The sequence below is a fragment of the Leguminivora glycinivorella genome, chromosome 2 (genome assembly GCF_023078275.1).
Source record: "Leguminivora glycinivorella isolate SPB_JAAS2020 chromosome 2, LegGlyc_1.1, whole genome shotgun sequence".
Taxonomy (NCBI): Eukaryota; Metazoa; Arthropoda; class Insecta; order Lepidoptera; family Tortricidae; genus Leguminivora; species Leguminivora glycinivorella.
The window spans coordinates 33,559,844-33,581,154 of NC_062972.1; the positions used below are offsets into that span (position 1 = coordinate 33,559,844).

The 21,311-nt window shown below is 35.6% G+C and overlaps 1 protein-coding gene across 3 annotated transcripts in view; it reads left to right on the forward strand.

Annotated features, from left to right (window-relative positions):
• LOC125241099 (facilitated trehalose transporter Tret1-like) overlaps positions 1–10,370 on the forward strand; it is a 133,080-nt gene extending 122,710 nt beyond the window's left edge. For all 3 annotated transcript variants that reach the window (XM_048149425.1, XM_048149418.1, XM_048149433.1), the window contains 2 exons: positions 4,157–4,344; positions 7,128–10,370. In XM_048149425.1, coding sequence (XP_048005382.1) covers positions 4,157–4,344; positions 7,128–8,144 — 1,205 coding nt within the window. In that variant the 3' untranslated portion in view covers positions 8,145–10,370. The remainder of the gene's footprint in view (positions 1–4,156; positions 4,345–7,127) is intronic.
• Positions 10,371–21,311: the final 10,941 nt, after the last annotated feature.

Here is a 21,311-nt window from a genome sequence, read left to right on the forward strand (position 1 = left end):
AGCGATTGTGCCATTCGGCTAGCCACCCAGCACGGGAAGCATGGTCGCGCGATAGACGATAAAATATCAGGCCGTCCCTATCGCACTTACAAATAGTGCGATAGGGACGGCCTGCTATTTTATCACTTATCGCGCGACCATAATTGCCTGCCTGGGTAGCTCTTAGCGAGTTGACTTGACTATAAATCATGTATATTTCTAAAGAAATAAACATAATTTGCGACACTTGCTTGGTTCAATTCCTTCAAAAAAGAGAACGCCAAAATGTTAAACTGAACTGAAACTAAAATTACATCGTAACAGAACTATATTCCTAGTTGTATTTTTATGTATATTATAATTTTGTACATGGTCTTTTAAAATATTGATTTTTGTTCGTATGAAGCAATAACCGTAAATAGAATATTACGAATTACACTCCCATGAACATCTTTACTCTATTTCAATTTAACGTGTTTATGCGAATCCCACTTTATGTAATTTTACAGTTTGCCTCGACGCAATGTGTGAATATTTGCTTAATCAGTCTACATATTTTGAAAGCAAACAACGCACTCTGACGGTCAAATATTTTGTGCACAAATAAAATAAATGACAACCCATTTCATTTCAATAATGCTTAACAGAAAGAAATTTCCAAAAACATCGCATTTGAAATCTAAAACTTTTCACTTTGTTAGTACGCAAAAACAATTGAATACTCGTAACATCTTGGTTTTTGTATTTTTGCATACATTTGAAGACAATAATTAACTTATAAGTTTACCGTTTGAAAAAAGAACCGCAGCAGGTGAGCTCCATCTTAGACTCTGTCTTCATTTTACACTAGGGTCAATCGCCGGTCAGTCTATAAAGGTGTTGAGTTCTCTTTCCACATTCATAAGCGTATATTTTTTGCCGAAATCGAATAAACAACGTTTATTTTTAACCTGCAAGACGCCGAGCGTATAAGCTTAGCACGACTTGCGAATGACAGCTGTCAACAGTCCGGAATCGAACGAGGCGCTCGAAGCGGCAAGGACACGATAGTTATTTGACAGCTGTCAAATAACAGGAACATTTCAGTAAACTATAGTGTAGTCTTCCGGTTCGAGCGCCATCTTGGCGGTCTCGTGTCATGAATAATTTATTTTTCTTTTGCTCATTAATGTTGTTTAAAGTGTAATATCGGTAGCTTATTATGCAGTAAACTAATGTTGTAGTGAGAAGCTGATGAAGAATTAATCTTGAAACGCGTTTAGTCACTTTTTTGTCATTAACTGCCGGTAGTCCACGTGCTCCTGTAAACCTTGACACTGGCAAAATAGTCCCAATGGACTGAAGCCATTTAATTTTAAAATTAAAATTTGAAATAGGTTCCTAATCTATTTTACTGTTAAAAAAAACGTGAAGTAACTGGAACGTATCAGTAATTCAGTAAAGTTTTGGAAACACAAACTTATCTAAATAAAGTCAATCTAAAACGAAATGTAGGTAATATTTTAGAATGAAGTTTACACCACTGGAACTTTCTCCTAGCAAAGAAGAAAACACAACAGGTCAAAGATAATTTAAAAGTTAATAAAAGCAAGGAATTAATTGACCACTGTTTAGACACTACCGCCGAAATCAGACAAAATGCAGTGTATTTCGGTGGCAACCCAAATACTTGCATGTCCGACAGAAGACGAGAGAATGTAAAAACAATTACGATGTGTAACTGATGTCTGACGTGATATATGGAGAGATGCACTACCGTTTTCGATTGAACGTGTATTTGTTGTAAGAACTTAAGGTATGTGAAAGACGTAAGAATCTAAAGTTGCAGTAAAATCGATATTTTAGACGCGCGTGTTTACCTGTTCATGTGAATGCTGAAAATTGAGATGGTAGCATAATCCAAAATTAATAGAAATAGGTACAAAACACTGAAAAACCATTTGATACCGACCAGAAAGGTAACAAATACTATGACATTTTTAATTTTCCGACGTCAACTGTCAAGTGCAACACTGTAATTCTGTTAACAGGTTTTTTATTCCTAGTTATGCTTAAACCTAGTATTGGACCCAAGTATGGTAACAAGTAGACAATATCCAGCCTACCATACAAGTGAGTGGTATTCAGTCTATACCAATTATTCAATCCGGAGCACAAATCAATCGTCAAACAGTTGAGGCGCATCGGCCGAAAAATGCGCTCGGAGTATATTTAGAGCGGCGATGGCGTTTATTTGTGTCTGCGATGTTCCGATTATCGCGGATAGACTGCGAATCCGGACGATATACTGAAGTACAGTCAACCAATTGGAATCCTAGGCCACTGTAGAACCTTTTCAAAGTATATTTCAAACTGAATTTTATGACATAAAGCATGATATCAATAAGACAGAGTTCTAGCACGGTCTAGGACTCCAATTGGTTGACCGTACGTATATAGTTAGCATTTGATCTCACTGTCTAAGGGCCGGTTGCATCAAACCATCTGTCACCGTTAAAGCGTTCGTTAAATTTTATTGTATAGGAAGTTCCATAGACGTCTGCTGCGTAACGATGACGTGTCTGTCGAATGTGGTTGGCGCAACTGGCCCTAAATGATTTGCACAAATCACGTCTCTCTGAAGGAGGCATCGGATGGTAACTTATGTACGTCACTGTCAAGTTTCTTCATGAGTTGACCTTAAAAACTACTAGGTAGAACTCTCTTCTCAGGATTCAAAGGATTCTAAGGTTTGTTTTAAGTGCTGTGTCGCGTTTGCCTATGTGTAGGTAGAATGATGTTTACTATGACAGATGCTCCATATGTTTCTAAATAAGTATGACCGTATCTTTTCTTTTTTTCACTGTGCACACATATTTTACGTGTCGTATTCGCAATGCAAAAAAGATAATTATTAGTATAACAAAATATTTGACAGCAATAGGTTACAATTTCACAAATAACGCAGGGGCTGCGATCCTCGTTCTGGGTCGTATCTGGTCCAACAGGTCTCCATCGCAGTTCAGTGGGGAAATGTGGCGGGAATAATGGGGACTTTTGAGCCAGGTACGATCCAGGGAGAGTTATTTTAGTTTTAGGTGTGTGTTGGGTTCTTTTTTTATTAGATATTATGAAGAATTACGCAGAAAGTTATTACTATGTTGACAATGACAGTACTTAATGTTGTCTGCCGAACGTGCCGAAACAATCGACTGACAAATTCACTTACACGCGAACAAGATTGCCAAGAGATAAGATAAAAGTGTTTATTATAGTATCAATTTGATAGTTAGTAGTGTATTTATTATCGAGATTTAGTGCTACAGAAATAAATGCTTTTAAGGGGAAAGGAATGTGATCATAATTAAGATAAATTCTCAAAAAGCTTTTAGCGCTTGGTAAAATTAGTAGCAGTGCTTATCCTGCTTCCTGGCGTCTTCAACAATGTAGTAGTTTTCGTAAGAGCTAGGCTAATTGCTTAAATTGCTATAATGTTGAGAACCTGCCTAGCCGAATGGCAATCGTTGATGCTAGACGACAGTCTGTCTCTGTCGCGCCAATACGGAAGAGCAGTAGAGATAACTATATTATCGTAAGCGTACATTTGGCTTCGTACCCTGGAAGCATAATTCGGTGAAGAGAACTATAACTACATAATAATTATGTACACAAGTGCATTACTTACCGTATTACCGAAACGTGGACGCCAATTCTTCGTAAGAGTTTGTGATATCAAGAACAAAATGTAAAACCCCTATCTTCGAGAAAAATCACGTAAAATATTTTGAACAAATATTAGGTATCAAAACTGAAATTAGTACATTACGATACAAGTGCGTAAAAAAGGAAGTTCGTAACGAGTGGCGATAAATCGACACGAGTTACGAATTTCCTTTTCGCACGTGTATCGTACGACGTTTTTCAGTACAGATGACCCTCCGAAGTTTCGACCTGGCATATAATGAACCACTTCTCGAACTAGTGCGTAAAAAAACGACCATCTGTACTGAAAAATATATAATTATTGTCTACCCAGACCACCTTTCCTTATGTTTCGGATAATTAAGGTGTGCAGCCAAGCACTGCGGTGCCATTTATTCGAACACTACGATAGTTATTAAGTATTTCTACAAATTTAACTCTAAAAATAAGACAGTACTTTTTGCCTTATAATATATAAATGCTTCTTTGTCCCCAGGTGCCCTCTTCGGCGGAGTAATCGGTGGTCTAGCCATGCGTCTAGGCCGACGATCAGTGTTACTCGCTGCCGCCCTTCCCTATACGCTCACGTGGCTAGCCACGGCCCTGTCTACTGGGGTAGACATGATCTCCATCACTTCCTTCTGTGGGGGCATGTTGGTGTCTTGCATATCTATGATTACACAGGTAAATAAGATTTAAAACTTTTTTTAATACACCGTGTTTTTTTTTTTTCCCGTTAAATTCGACACGTCGTTAGGTTCATTATCAGGAACCAACCTGTATATCACTTTTAGTTAAATTCGCAAAAAACGTGTCTGTCTGTCTGTTTGTCTGTCTGTCTGTGTGTGTGTCTGTCTGTGGCATCGTAGCTCCCGAACGGATGAATCGATTTAGATTTATTTTGTCTAAAAGCTGAGTTAGTCGGGAGTGTTCTGAGCCCATGTTTCATGAAAATCTGTCTACTATGTCGCGGTCGGGAGTTTTTTCAAAATTTTAATGTTGTGGTAAGGTTATTTAATATCAAGTGCTCCATTTCGGTAATAGAGACTTAGAATGACAGAAAAAATTAGGTTACCTTTATGGTTGCAATAAAATTTCAAGTATCTTATGAAAACCTTCAACACGTTATACGCACCGGTGTGGTTTACTCTCTAATTAGTATCTATCACACGTTCTAAATACAATTGTGGCGCATCACTACTACGACGCGCACATCACTAGCGGTCTGTTGCTCACGGAGGCTGCATCTGGCATCTGGCGGCCCAGCGGAGCAGGAGCGCGCATGCGCGCGCAGATCCGACTAGTGATGTGCGCGTCGTAGTAGTGATGCGCCACACAATTAATCAATATATTACCGATGTCGTCGGTTACAAGTTCCCGCCATTGTTTTAATTGATCGCAATTAGAAACTGTTAGGGTGAAAAACGTTACCGCTGGGAAGATTAACACAGTATAAAAGTACGAGTAGACAGGCTGGTGAAGAAAATAACAGATTATTAACATGACGAATGATGATGATATTGGTCCTACTACAATTGAAATCTTCTCGAGGCTGAGGCGTAGGGTTAGAGCCGGCGTAGCTTTATTTGACGTTCATATGCGCATTGTAATATGCCTACTTAAAAAATATTTCATTTTCATTTACAGCAATAGGTACTTACATTCATCAGCTGAAATGACAATCGTTGACGCTAGACGCCGATCGAAATGCAATCTATCTCGCTCTGTCGCACCAAATACAGAAGAGCTATAGGCAGAGATAGCTACATTTAACGATATTAAGTATCGTAACGTAAACTTTTGTGAACTTGGCTTCGTACCCTGGATTGCACTGATTTAGTAACAAATTGTTTATATACCGAAACAATGCGAGAGTAATAAGTGTTGTTTAAGTAGAATGAGAGTTGAATTGCAACAGATCTTAAGTCTTGGTCTAGTTAAATGTAAACCAACAATAAAATTGACTGTTTTTGCGTTATGAAATTTATGGGTACAGTTTATTAAATTAATCTTAAAGTGGTTCAAATGTAACCCTGAAACTTTTATATTTCGTCACCTAAACCAGCTTTAGGTTTCTTCATGTCATATGTATATAATGATAAGGTTCTTGGATTTATAAGATCCCACTGCTCTGTATTTATACTGTGTGAAACTAAGCGGTTCCTAAGGCAAAAAATCGGTCACACATAAAATTAACGACAACTACGCATAATTGAATAATTATATGATTTTCACGATCTGTACTTGATACGGTGTTTAGACACTACTGTTTATTTATGGATTCTTCTATATCTACCTACATTAAGAAATAACTCGGTTCATGTTTAACAAGTTATTGAAGAATTTTCACGTAAAATTTAGTCACATTTAACGCAAATTTTCATTGTCTATAATAATGTTTCGACAAGTTATTTTTATGTAAAATCTTTTTGTGAGCGCCCGCTTTGACTGGCCTGAAGTTTTTGTTCATGAGCTGAACGAATTTTAGCATTGATATTAACATTTTTCTTTTATTTTTCCGTTCTTGTCTATAGATGTTTTGTTAGAATATTATAGGAAAATACAATATGTCTTTTCACACAATAGGTTCAAAAAACATGAAAGGAAATGCGACTTATATATAGCAGTGTACTAAGGTGTGACATCAAATGATCTATAAGCAAATATTGAGTTAATTTCATCGCCTACATGCTTGTTTTTGGAACATGAAAAATATTTGGATACTGATACGCAATAATGTGTTATCCCACATGCATTTTGCAATAAGTGTCAACTCATAACATAAATTTGACGGTTAAAGTTGACATTTTATTGCAAAACATGTGGAATAACACATTATTGCGTATCTTTGAAATTGTAATTTCTTCAAGTTCAGACATATAGTTTGAGTAATCATGTGTAGTACGTAGTAGTAAAACACTTTATTGTACCAGAAAATAATACAACACACAGAAAAAAGAGCTCTTCCAGTTAACCTTTAAGCAATTGAGGGAGAACTGGAGATGGTAGGCATACAGTACAAACGGCGCAGAAAATGGATTCTAGGTAATAATAAGTTATAACTTACACTAACATGCAATATATACGAATAAATACATAATATACAACTATACAAATAGCAAATAATATAAATATATACATATATAATATATAAAATAAATATATACATACATAATAAAAACGACAACTACAAAACCGCATACATCCAATACCTTAGTTTTCATCAGAGAGCTTTTTTAGATTAGCCTTCAGCGACGCGACCGACTGACACTGTCGAAGAGATAAAGGCAAGGAGTTCCACAATTTAACTGCGTAGATTGTAAACGATTTATTATAGGACCTATGTTTGTGGGGCGGGATACTCAAAGTGAGATTCACACTGGAACGGAATCATTTCCAGATATATTTATTAGTTTCTTCACTTGCTTTGGTATTATATTCCTAATCACAGGTATCTTTGTCCGCAGGTATACGTCACCGAAATCGCCGTCCCAGACATCAGAGGCTGCTTAAGCTCCGTGCTCAAGATCCTCAGCCAAATAGGCATCCTCATCTCCTACTCCTTAGGAGCCTACTTGGAGTGGCACCAGCTCGCCCTGGTCGTCGCTTCAGCACCAGTGCTTCTCTTCTTTGCTCTTCTCTTCATACCTGAAACCCCTTCCTCTTTATTATTAAGAGGAAAGGAGGAAGAAGCTTCAAGTGCCTTACAATGGTTAAGAGGACCTGATGCAGATGTGAGACAGGAGCTAGTCACTATTAGAACGAATATCCTCGCCAGTAAGAGATGCCACGATGGAGGAAAGCTAAAGGCCCTTCTATCAAAGAGATTGACAAGGCCGGTCCTAATAACATGCGGTCTCATGTTCTTCCAAAGATTCACAGCCGCTCATGCTTTTAACTTCTATGCTGTGAACTGGTTCAGGAAGACTTTGAGAGTCCTTAGTCCTCACGGAGGTGCTATAGCTACCAGCGTCGTCCAGCTTTTAGCATCCTGCTTATCAGGGATGCTGATAGACCATGTGGGAAGACTACCACTTCTTTTAATAAGTGGAGCAATGATGTCGCTGGCTTTAGCTGGATTTGGATCCTACGCGTACTACCAAGATGTTATTTTGACGAGTAGCAACGTTGACTCTGGATCGTATGACTGGATTCCTCTACTCTGTGTGTTAACGCTTACCATCGCTTTTTCTTTAGGTATTAGTCCTATATCTTCGTTATTAGTAGGAGAACTGTTTCCTTTGGAGTACAGGAGTACGGGGAGTGCTTTGGCTACAAGTTTCAGTCATTTCTGTGGCTTTATGAATGTTAAAACAGCAGCAGATTTCCAGGAACATATAGGCCTGTATGGTCTCTTCTGGTTATACGCTGGTCTATCAGTTCTATGTCTTCTATTTGTTATTCTCTTCGTCCCGGAGACGAAGGGGCGTGAAATCGATGAAATGGACCCGAAATATGTCGAATCGCTCTGTATAAATCGATAGTACGAATGATATTTTAAGTGTTTGTTGCGCAGAATATGCTCTGAACAGTCACAAGGTTTATATTGTAGCCGTATTTGAAGCAGCATACGATTTTAATACAATTTTGTGATAATACTTAATATAACGATGTAATCATATTGATGGTGTCAATGATATTTAGACTATTTTGCGCGACAAACGTAGATTTTAAGCTTAATTAGATAATTAGGTAGAATTATTAATAATTTTGGGCTACTTTAGGGTAAGCTATCTGTCAGATAGTGTATATTAAATGAGATTATTCTTAAGATAGCCCCAGTCTTCCGAGCTAATACAGACAGGTCATCAATCATCATGCGAAATAACATTTACTGCTACTAAGTTTGTAAGTATTTCTGTCTGTTTAGCGAATAGTGCAGTATTATTCTTACTAAAGTATTTGTCGAGTTGTGCCTTCAGTTCCTCATCACAAGACTTTGAGTGGATCTAGTTTGTGTGTGTGGTTGTGTTTATGGTTGTAGCAATTAGCATATATGACATAATTTATATTAACCGAAAATACACTTGAATTCATGCAATGAAAGTCAAATGTAGCGCTTAAAAACTAAACAGTATTATTGCAAAGTTATCTCCATATCTCGCTACTGACACAAATAAAAATAGTATTAATGATGCAGAAAACTATTTCAAATAAATATTTTTAATATTAACCTAGTTATTTTTGTAACTGTTACATAATGAAATGCATTACAAAACGAGTGTTATATTTAAGAAACTACTTACTCATGATACTCGCTTGTTCGTTTCTAAAAGCTACACTCGTTCTGTAATTAGCATTTCATTATGTAACATATACAAAAATAACTAAGTTATTAAAAACCGTATTAAAATGTTTATTATAATGAAAGTTTGGAGAACAATTCTGGTAAATCTTAGAATAACCATGCTAGTTGCTATTACCCTAGTTTTCAGATCTGTTGATTTCTTTTCACAACTGTTAATATAATTTAATGTACATACAATTTAATTTTAGTCGAAGAGCTTTTTGGTATAACGGGTAACATTTTATATGATACAAAATGGAGGTCTTTATAATATAAGAGAGAGAGAGGTTGTTAAAATACAAGTGACATAAATAAGGCATTATTATTTTTTGAAATACGTAAAAGATATTTCAGTACAAAAATAGTTGTATCTGTTTCTTTAAATATTTGCGAAACAATTTTGATATAAAATCTTATCTTTTATAAAGAAAATATGGTGCAAAATTTCGAATGGTCAATTTTATTGGCAAAGCAAATTTTTAAGGCAGAAATAAGACATCTATTGGTCATTGATAATGTGATATAATCAATGATAGCTTCCAATAAAGGTGCTAAAATATAAAGAAATGGAATGCTGCGAAAGAAAAGGTGCATTAGGGTAATTTCGAATCACAGAAATGCTCGGGTAATTTCGAAAGGGGAATCTTGAATAATAGTGGTTTTTATACGACGTTCGAAATTAGACGACTTTCAAAATTACCCTAATGCGCCTTATATGTAGAGCATTTATTACGTAAACATGTAGGTAACAATATTTATTAGATGCATTTATTTTCAGTTTTATAATAATTTGTAAAATGAAATCAAATGTGGATATGCACTATGTTCGATCGACGATCAATAATGCGTGTCTTGTGACATTAATTATGTAGGGTAGGTATAATGAGGAGGCACACTCAAAGGTTATGACAGATGGCGCCACCTTCTTAGTCCATTGCACAGATAAAGAATTTCATATGTGAGAGCGAGAAGATGTTTTTTTTTCTCTCTCTCACATACGAATGGCAGTGCCTAGGCACTTGCACAGGCGCCGCCAGGCGGGTAAAATGTCAGTGTGCCTCCTCATTAAAAAGTTACATATTCATTTTGAGTTCAGTGTCAAAAAATGAAAATTATAATGACGTGGAAACTATCCGCTTTTTAATTTATAGTTTTTACATAACGACCGTATGTACATTTTTTAAAGAAATTCCGTACTGGCAGCTAATAGTACATTACGATACAAGTGCGAAAAAAGGAAGTTCGAAACGAGTGGCGATAAATTAAAACACCACCGAAAGGAGTCCCTCTGAAGCAAAGAATTATATAACTCCGTATAGACGGATAAAGTCTAAGAAAAAAACGTACCTCAAAGCCCTAGAGAAAAAGGTACCTACGGTGGCCTAGATGGCGTTACACCTTTGAGGAACGCTCGGCTAGATGGCGCTAATATTAATATTTGACATTTTAACACATATCAAGCTAACAATATGGGCCAAATTGTCAAAACTGAGGTTCAAAAGTTTTAAGCTTGTGTCGAGAGATGGCAGTCTATGCACTGTGATTACACATTTTATTTTGACAGTAACTCTCTATAATACTCAATCCTCTTTGCTCTGAAGTTTCAGCCTGACAAGAAATAAACCACTTCTCGCACTAGTGCCTAAAAAAAGCACCATCTGTACTGAAAAAATTAAGAGGATACGGTAGCGAAAATGCTAAAATGGAAAGAAGCCCCCCTTTCAACTTGGGAATTTTAGTTAAATATACAAGTGTTATTAACTAGATTTATCGAAAAAAAATTGTCCATTAAGAACAACTCAGTCAAAAGATATTTCAAAAAAATCTTTAAAATCGAGGTTCCGCTCTCGACTCTTTCCTCCTTCAAAACTTAATCAATTGGAACAAAATTTGAGAATCTGAATAACAATGAAATAATCTATGTCGGACCGTTTAGCTTTTTTGGTTAGTTGTTACCAATCTTGAGTATAACACCTTTTTTTGCGCCATAATGAAAAAGGCCGTTTTTGGAAATTTTTGATTGGCTCTAGAATCTTTAAAAAGCAGAATATCAAAAAAATCAAAACGGTCTGACACAGATAAAAATAATAACAATCTGTGTTGAAAAAATCATTGCTCTATCTTCAAAAACCAGGGAGGAAATAGTCGAGAGCGTTTGTATGGAGAATTGATCCCTACAGTATCGTCTTAAAAATGTTTCGTACACACAAAGAAATGTCAGTTATATGAAATTGAAAAGTAAATCAAAATATGAATATAGAGGTCTCTTGAACCTTGCAATGGAATGTATAGACTGTTGATGATATAAGAAATATAATAATTAGTTCTATTACGTATATCATGTAGAACTGGTGCTAAAAAGGTGCCTTATTGTTACATTTTAGAACATATATATTTACATATAGTGAATCTTGTACATAATATATTATAGGACTGTAAATACATTATTTATAATATGTTTAAATCGTGTTGCCATGCTGTACGCTATGTTAAAGTTTATTTTATAAGTATTTGTACTTAAAAGTTTTCGAATTTAGTATTTGTGTTACAAAGTTAATACATTTTGTGAACCCTTTATGATTTTTTTTTCGATCCCATCCTTTCTTCACTTCCTAGTAAAACAAAAAAACCGATACAAAATAGTACGATACAAGTGCCAAAACAGAGACATTTGAAAAAGCGCTGATAAATTAAGACACTACTAAGGCCTGATTTAGACAGCGTGCGAACTCGCATGCGATTATACTTACATTGCGGGCTGTTGAGGTTACATACAATGTTGCACAGCCATCAAATACCGCAATGTATAAAACTTATATGCGAGTTCTCGTACCGTCTAAACGGGCCCTAAGGGAGTATTTTAAATCGACATGAGTCATCGAATTTCTTCTTTGCGCGTACCTATATAATATCGTATGACGTTTCTCAGTTTATATTAAAGACATTATGTAACTCCGTATAGACGGACAAAGTCTAAGAAAAAAACGTACCTACCTCAAAACCATAATAAAAAAGGTGCGGTGGCCAAGATGGCGTTACACCTTTGGGGAACGCTCGGCTAGATGGCGCTAATAAAAATATTTGACATTTTAACACATATCAAGCTAAGAATATGGGCCAAATTGTCAAAACTGAGGTTCAAAAGTTTTAAGCCTGTGTCGAGAGATGGCAGTCTATTTTTTTTTTAAGTATGAATAGGTAGACGTTTGACCACGATCACACCTGATGAGTGATGAGCGGTCTACGGTGGAGCACGCTTTCCTATGAGATACCTATTCACTATGTGGAAATACAGACAGGCAGGGCATTCCACTCCTTGGCAGTTTGCAAAATAAATGTTGAAGCGAAACGCTGCTTAGTGCGTATTTTTGGAATACTAACCTATGCACTGTGATTACACATTTTACTTTGACAGTAACTCGAATCTCTATAATTCTCAATCCTTTTTAGTTTATATACATAATTATGGCCTTTAAGTTTCTTTCTACCTGACAAGAGTAGGTAATACTACTTTGCAAGCTAGTGCGGAAAAAAACACATTACCTATTATATACTGAAAACATGTTATTATTGATTTAATATACCTATTTTTGACACGTCACAAATCGTGATTTGTGACGTGCGAGCTAAGCAAGTATCAAATGTTATTTCTTATTTCCCAAAACAGACCATGCACCGTGCATCCGGAAAAATAAATTAGATTCTAAACAGCACCAAATTTACGAAAATATACGTGATGTAATGACATCATTATCCCGACAGCCCGGAACGGTCACACAATTTAATAAAAATATAGGACCTTGTCACAATACGCGACAAATTTGTCAACATGAGGTTTGTAAATTTCTATGAAGCTCGGTAATGTGACAAAGTTCTATGGAAATAGCTTGTTGGTATACAATGATGATCGGTGTCATCAGTGCATTCTATGGGGAGTCACGCTTGAGATCGCAATCATAATGAAATTCACAAGAAATGTGTTTTTAAACATAAAATACCTTTCCATTGAAATAGTAAAGAAAGGAATAATAGTTATTTGTTATACAAGGGGGCAAAGTTGTATTTTAACACACGAGAGGTAAAATACATTTGCACCCGAGTGTAACACAAAACTTTTCCCCTCACTATATAGCGAGGAAACCACAACGCAAAAAATGCGTTTATCACTGCTTCCAGTAGTTCCACGGGTGGTAAATCATCTTTATTACTAGATTCACCTACTTTTATCAATTTTAAAGCAGTTAATTTGATTTTATTCAAGGTCAGATTATTTTACCCACTAGTGGATAAAATGCGTTTTTACCCGCTGATATTACAGGACAAAACACGTGTTTCCGAGCTAGTGAGGGGAAAAAGTGTTTATTTATCTTACCATAAAAAAACAAACACTTAACGTTTAACTTTGAGCCGTGGCAAGTGTCGGGATAACGCAAGGAGGAGGATGATGAAATATAGATATTACTTTTTCACCTTTATGTATTATTTTAATGCAGAATATGTATATAGGAAATAATAAATATTTTTTCAGTACAGATGGTCGTTTTTTTACGCACTAGTTCGAGAAGTGGTTCATTATATGCCAGGTCGAAACTTCGGATGGCCATCTGTACTGAAAAACGTCATACGATACACGCGCGAAAAGGAAATTCGTAACTCGTGTCGATTTAAAACACTCCCTTCGGTCGTGTTTTAATTTATCGCCACTCGTTTCGAACTTCCTTTTTTACGCACTTGTATCGTAATGTACTATTCTGGCAAAGGTTTAAATGGATACGAATGGTGAGGAAATTGAATAACCACAAAAAAAATTCAACTGTGTCATTTCCCCAAAACGCCTACCAGAAAAGTAATAGCAAAATCCACGACTCAAAACATTTTCTGAATCCCAGTCTCAGTAACTTTGTAGTTTTTCAACTTTTTTACTATTTCAAAACCATGTCAGTCTTGCATCTGATACTAATAGACATTATAAAAAGCATATTGATTAAATACTTGAGCGTCAAAGAACAAATCAACATAACCGACCCACTTATGAATGCAGTTCAAAGAAAGCAATGCATTATATCTGCACTTGAACTCAAGAGCCACTCGAGTGTTTACAGAAATAAGTTTATTTATAACCAGATTAAACGTTAATCATTTGGAATACAATAAAAATGGTTTTGACGTCATAGAGCTGTTTATATTTCGAAACATGACATTATAAATTGGGGGGGGCAGTGGAGCTTGAAAGTGGATCTATTTGAGTTTGAGCTGTGTCAGTTTTATTTGAGTTGCGACATGATGGTTTTAGTTTAGCTAGATAAACTTGCTTCATGTAACAGTAATAACAGCTATTTGAAAACTGAAATACATACATCAATCAATATTGCCTGTTGAACAAGAAAATATTGCCGTGGTGGTGTATACTTATACACGACCTTATTGTTATTTTTTTTGTCATAGAGACGTGTAAATAAATATACTTTTGAAAATGAAAATGAAAATCGTTTATTGAGACAAAAACATTACAATAAGGGTTAAAACAGTGGTTCCCAAACTAGGCCGAACCTGTATCTTAGGAGCCATAGAGAGGTCACGAGTAGCTATTAAAAGTTTAAGTTACACTGTAGTTTCTCCAAAGAAGTTATAGAGGTAGGTAATACTAAGAACGAAGAATTTTCAAGATGTAAGTTTGTGTACTCGGCCGTACAAATTGTGAGAAAGTGAGAACTTAAAGTGTTAATAATTACAGTCTTTACATATTTGTAAACTTCCTAAATTAAAAAAAGAAACAGACCAGAAAACCTAAGAAACGTAGCTAATATTCCAACTTTGTATTACCAACTAGCATTAATGAGTATGGCAAAAGAGTGCCTCGCCACACGTCTTGAATAGAAATTCTATAAAAATACTGGAATTTATTAATTTCAGTATTTTTTATAGAATTTTACAAACAAAACTTTACTGTTGTTAAAAAATTAAACTGTTAGACTAGGGAACAATAGTTATTTGTTATACAAGGGGGCAAAGTTGTATTTTAACGCCGAGTGTGGAATTGAAAAACGAGCAAGTGAAAGGATTCTATAGTTGAACCACGAGCGAAGCGAGTGGTTCGAGAATAGAATCCTGAACTTGCGAGTTTTTTAACACACGAGAAGTAAAATACATTTGCACCCGAGTGTAACACAAAACTTTTCCCCTCATTATAGCGAGGAAACTACAACGCAAAAAATGCGTTTAACACTGCTTCCAGTAGTTCCACAGGTGGTAAATCATCTTTATTACTAGATACACCTACTTTTATCAATTTTAAAGCAGTTAATTTGACTTTATTCAAGGTCAAATTACTTTACCCACTAGTGGATAAAATACGTTTTTACCCGCTGGTATTGAAGGACAAAACACGTGTTTCCGAGCTAGTGAGGGGAAAATAAAATTATTTTGATTTTTATTTTTCAAGTAGTCACACTACTGTATATAAATTATAAACTGAAATAGATATCATACACGAAAGAAAAAACGGTGGCGCACGCCGGGCGGGTGGTCTATTGGTAAGGACGTTAGCCGCGTAAGCTGAAGACCTGGGTTCGATTCCCGGCTCGGCCACCAGTGGGCCTTGTCGTTTTTTCTTTCGTGTATGATATTTATTTCAGTTTATAAATTAAACTGTTGTTAGTACCTATCTTATTAAGATTTCCCTTTTACAAGCAAATATTAAAAATCATATTCCAATTCACTTGAGACCCTTAAAAATGTAGTTTGAATTTAGAGGTCAATATAATATGTTACCCACATCACTGTCAGTTGAATCCGTTCGCCATCTGACCCCGATTACAGACAAATGGTTATGACTGTAAGGGTCAAATATTATACAATTTCTTTTCAAACATTTGATATTCATTTGATGGCATTTTGATATGAATATTTTGTTCATCATTATAGTAACGAAATTTGATGATAAGTACTTAAATCAAAGTATTGGGTTGCTTGATAAATAACCTAACCACAAAATTAAATGAAATAAAACTATGGAAACGGATTAAATCGCGTATAATGAATTTATTTTAAATTCATTATACGCGATTTAATCCGTTTCCATAGTTTTATTTCATGAGTAACTATCGCGGTAACCGAAGACAATATTACACAAAATTAAAATTTTGAAAAAAAACTCCGACCGTGACATAGTGGACCGATTTTCATGAAACATGGCTAAGAACACTCCCGACTAACTCAGTTTTCAAACAAAAAAAAGTCGAAATCGTTTCATCCGTTCGGGAGCTACGATACCACAGACAGACACACACACACAGACAGACAGACAAACAGACAGACAGACAGACATACAGACAGATAGACACGTCAGACTTATAACACCCCGTCGTTTTTGCGTCAGGGGTTAAAAACACTTATAATACTGATATTAATTAATTTTCCCCTCACTAGCTCGGAAACATGTGTTTTGTCCTTTAATATCAGCGGGTAAAAACGCATTTTATCCACTAGTGGGTAAAGTAATTTGACCTTGAATAAAGTCAAATTAACTGCTTTAAAATTGATAAAAGTAGGTGAATCTAGTAATAACGATGATTTACCACCTGTGGAACTACTGGAAGCAGTGATAAACGCATTTTTTGCGTTGTAGTTTCCTCGCTATAGTGAGGGGAAAAGTTTTGTGTTACACTCGGGTGCAAATGTATTTTACTTCTCGTGTGTTAAAAAACTCGCAAGTTCAGGATTCTATTCTCGAACCACTCGCTTCGCTCGTGGTTCAACTATAGAATCCTTTCTCTTGCTCGTTTTTCAATTCCACACTCGGCGTTAAAATACAACTTTGCCCCCTTGTATAACAAATAACTATTACCTCCGAGTTTTCGCATAGTTGCTCCCATGTGTATGACTTACTCTCTAGTACCTTTGCATGTTGTTACATGGACATATTTTGTGAAAATGACAAATTTTGACGAAAGAAAATCCCGCCCAATGATTTAGGTACCTAATACCCGAAAGACTTACCTCGTTTAGTCTTAATTCTGTTCCCGTCATAATGATTTTTGAATTTAAATAATTATTGCAATTGAAGTAATTAATACAACTTGATTTGAATTCCAGAAAATAAAAGTAATGATTAATAATACCTTAGCTAATTATACAACTAGGGAACAAATCAAATTATTTTATTGAATATTTTTTTGATTTGTTCTTTTTCCAAGTAGTCACAAGAAATTTCGTCGGGTACCACGGCGGGCGTGTGGTCTAGTGGTAAAGACGTTAGCCGCGTAAGCTGAAGACCCGGGTTCGATTCCCGGCTCGGCCACCAGTGGACCTTGCCGTTTTTTCTTTCGTGTATGATATCTATTTCAATTTATACCTTAGCTAATTTTCTAAGAAACACATCTGGTTATTTTTCGATAAATTCATTATGTCAAAATACTGACAAGTATGTCTTGTATGTCATCGGTGGCCAGTAAGTGTCACCAAAAAAAGGTTAACGTACCTACTACTCCCTTGTAAATGGAAGATTGGTAGAAATATAACGAATAAGGAATATGCACGTAAATCCAAAACGGCCAAAATATTTTAATTTGTAGTTTTTATTGTTAAAAAACATACGTATACAAAAACCTTCTAAAATTTATCGTAATTTAATCGATTTGAGAAAAAGTGGCTGTTGTTAAATAGTATTTAATTTTTAACATTTTTTTTTTCTAATTTCTCAGTTTATATTTTGGATGTGTTAAGTATAATTTATTTATAGTAAATAGCCTGGGTAATCCCTGAGACAGGTAATTTCAAACTCTACAGACGTTAATTGTATCTTTGCACTGAGGACAGGACAGGACTAACAAAGCCCATACAAAAAAGCTTACCTCAAAAATGTATGGGCCTTTTAGGCTTAACACTAGATGGCGCTGGTCGCAGCCTGGAAGTGGCCAAAATCATATTTTTGCCAAATATGTTTGCGTGTTTTTGTTTTTTATAAGAACAAACGACATATTTCTTTATTGACGTGAGAGTGGAGATAGTTGAAGGGATGGAGAGTGACATGGGCTTCTTTTTCAATCATTCAATCATTTTATTTCGGAAAAAATCCATAGTGTTAGTGTACATTCCCTTAAACCTATGTTAGTTACATTTACATATTATTTATTACATCTAAAAAACTAAAACTATAATAAATTATACACTTGGCCTCTGGATTCCATATGTACACCATCCCAGTGTCTCCAGATAGCACAAGCAGGCGATTCCAACACTAGGCGCACAAGGCTGTTGGAGCTGTCTCGCACGCGACGCATCAGGGAGGCAGTTCTTTTGCGTATTATAGCACCGAAACTGTCAGTGCGGGCCTCAGCGAACATACCAACATTTTTGTCTCTATAATCTTTGGTAAGTATACCTACATAATAATAAGTATTAGGTACTTACATCCTATTAGCAGAATCCGTAACCTGAAACCGATGTACAGAATAGGTAACAAGCGAGCATCGGTGCCTATGCACTATTAGCGCTTAGCCTGCAGCCGTGAGTATGCATCCCGGGATTGATCTGAAGACATTAATACAAATGTAAGCCTGTTGTGAGATTCCAATCAATGTAATTCTCTTAATCACGACCATTCCGTCAAGATTAAGAGTTAAAACTACAAAATGTCGGAAGGATTTCAATAAAAAAATACAAGATGGCGCCTGTCATGTATGGGATATCGGTCCGACATCCGATATCGGATCGGATAATGTGAAAATGCACTAAATACGATTATGTTCCTATTTAATATTGTAAACGGGACCTAATCGCGTATAACTAAATACCGTCACTACGTGGAAAACGCCGTCCTTGATACGTTGGAGTTTTGTATAATAAATAATAATAATAAATAATAAATAATAATTTATTGTCTTGAAGCCTAATACAATGAAAACTAAACTTATACTAAGTTACATTACTTGTTATTACTGTTATTAGGTTTGTATCAGCTTTACTACTTAGGAGTCTCTGTTTCCTGAACTAGGTCTAAGCCTGTGACTCAGGATGCAGTGAATCCCCCGAGGAAAGTGAAAGAAAAAAAAAAAAACACAGAGTATATCTTATTAGGTATGGATAAAGAATGATGAGAAAAAAAAAAAAAAAATATGTGATACTATATGTATGAACAAAAGGAAAAAACAGAAAATAAAAACGTATTTAGATAAATGCCAAGTGAAATGATCCGAATCAGAAACGCGCAAGCGTGTGTGACTCGTGAATGAATGCGAGAGTGTGTGTGTGTGTGTGTGTGTGTGTGTGTGTGTGTGTGTGTGTGTGTGTGTGTGTGTGTGTGTGAGTGTGTTTGGAGAAACTTTCGGAGCTAAAGGAAAAGGAGAAGGGATACATTTTGGGATGAATAGGTAGTTATTTGAGAGCGTTTAAAAGTGACTCTGTTTCTTGATAGGTCTGTGATTGTAGCCATGTTTGTAATTTGGTCTTGCAGTTGTAGCGATTTAGTGGGTGGATATCTAGTTGTTTGTTTGTTTTGTTGTAGATGCGTGCACTCATTGCTATGTACTGGCGGGTGGCGAAAGTTGTCCTCTGGAGTACCACTGGACAGACAGTTTGCTTACTCCGCTTGCCGGATGCTTTCGCAGATATAGAAAGATCTCGGTGTCTACGTAGGATGGTGCGGAGGACGTATAGTTGCCTAACTGATAGGACACTACATTCGGCGTACAGTTGAGTTGTCGGATATCTGAAAGGTTTAGCCATTGCAACCTTTAGTACAGCGCGTTGGGCACGCTCCAGTTTTAGCATAGCTGTTATACGCGATTAAGTCCCGTTTACAATACACCGTGTTTTTTTTGTTTTCCGTTAATTCGACACGTCGTTAGGTTCGTTATCAGGGTCTACCCTGTATATCGCTTTTACTTAAGTTCGCCATTAAATTTTGTTCATCGTTTTCATACATAATAAATGAATTAATTAGTGTGAGAGACCCTTAAGAATAATATTCAAGGCAAATAATATTAGGAAGTGGTAAAAGCTGTCACACACATGTTCAGTAATTATTTTTATTTTGTTAATAACTCGATAACCGTAAAGGTTAAGACGCTAGTTTCTGAGATAAATTAATTGGGTTTGATCCAAAGAACCTTCCATTAAAGTTAACGGAACTCAATAAAAACAGGGTGTATTTTGAAGCTATGTGTAAAAATCGTTAATGTTTAAATTAAAAGTTACAATAGGCGACTAAAAGAACTAATTAGTCCGTCAGTTAGATTAACAATGAATTTTAAAAACGTATTTTTTCTTTTTTCTCGTAAACGAAGAATGACGACGGTGCAGTGCGTTGAAGTTTCGCGTGACGTCACGCCTAGGTACAATTTTTCCTTAGAAGTGACGTCACAAGCCCCACTCCGGAACTTTGATGCTTTATATCTTTGTATTTTTTCATTAATTAGAAAAAGCGAAAAATACGAGTTCAGTATTTTTGGACGATCTAACTGACGGACTAAACAGAATGCCAATTTTTTATGTAGTCGACATCCCTATTGTGTTCCGTTTGGCATTGAGATATCTGATTCTATATAGTATATATTTTTTTGCCGAATCGAGTCTAATCTTGAGATAAATCCTCCGCCATCATCTCTCGCGTACCACCGCCGCCCAATCGATAGATTACGGCACTGCGACTGAAGTGCATGAGATGGCGCTATACGAAACCAGTGGGAGAGAAAGAGACAGAACAATCCGCTACTTTTGAGCGACGTGACAGTAGTTTTGTTAATTAATAAGTTGGTAAGGTTATGTAAGTTTTGCGAGTTCGGGTTTCCAACGACTTTGACATTGATTTTACTGCTAAATTAATACTTTGTAATTTCAAATACATTTTGTAATTTTTATTTTACGGTCCGTTAATTCTATAGTAAGTTTAAATTAAACTTGAAAAATGATGAATGTGTGTTTTTTCCTCTGACATTTTTTGTTTTAATTTCTTGTGTTTTTTTTATACATATATATGTTTATGGTTAGTATTTATCATTATTTTTGACTACGTTTTTTAAGATTATTTCAATTCCTTATTTATTGTATTATTATTTTTGTATTTTTGACATGTGTCGTTTAGTTATGACATTAAAGGTTTTGAATTGAATTTTAGTGTGTGTGTTTTCTAGAAATTTCACAGGTAAAAAAATATGCGTTGGCCGAGAATCGAACTCGGATCAACTGCTTGGAAGGCAACTATGCTGACCATTACACCACAGTACAGAAATATGTAAGTATTACAAACTTCAATAAAATTAATTAAGATAAGATAAGTAATCATGTAATGTTAATATTAACGTTTAATTAATATACATTAAATACTTAAGTACCTAGTAATTAAACAAAGGAAATAAAAAAGATA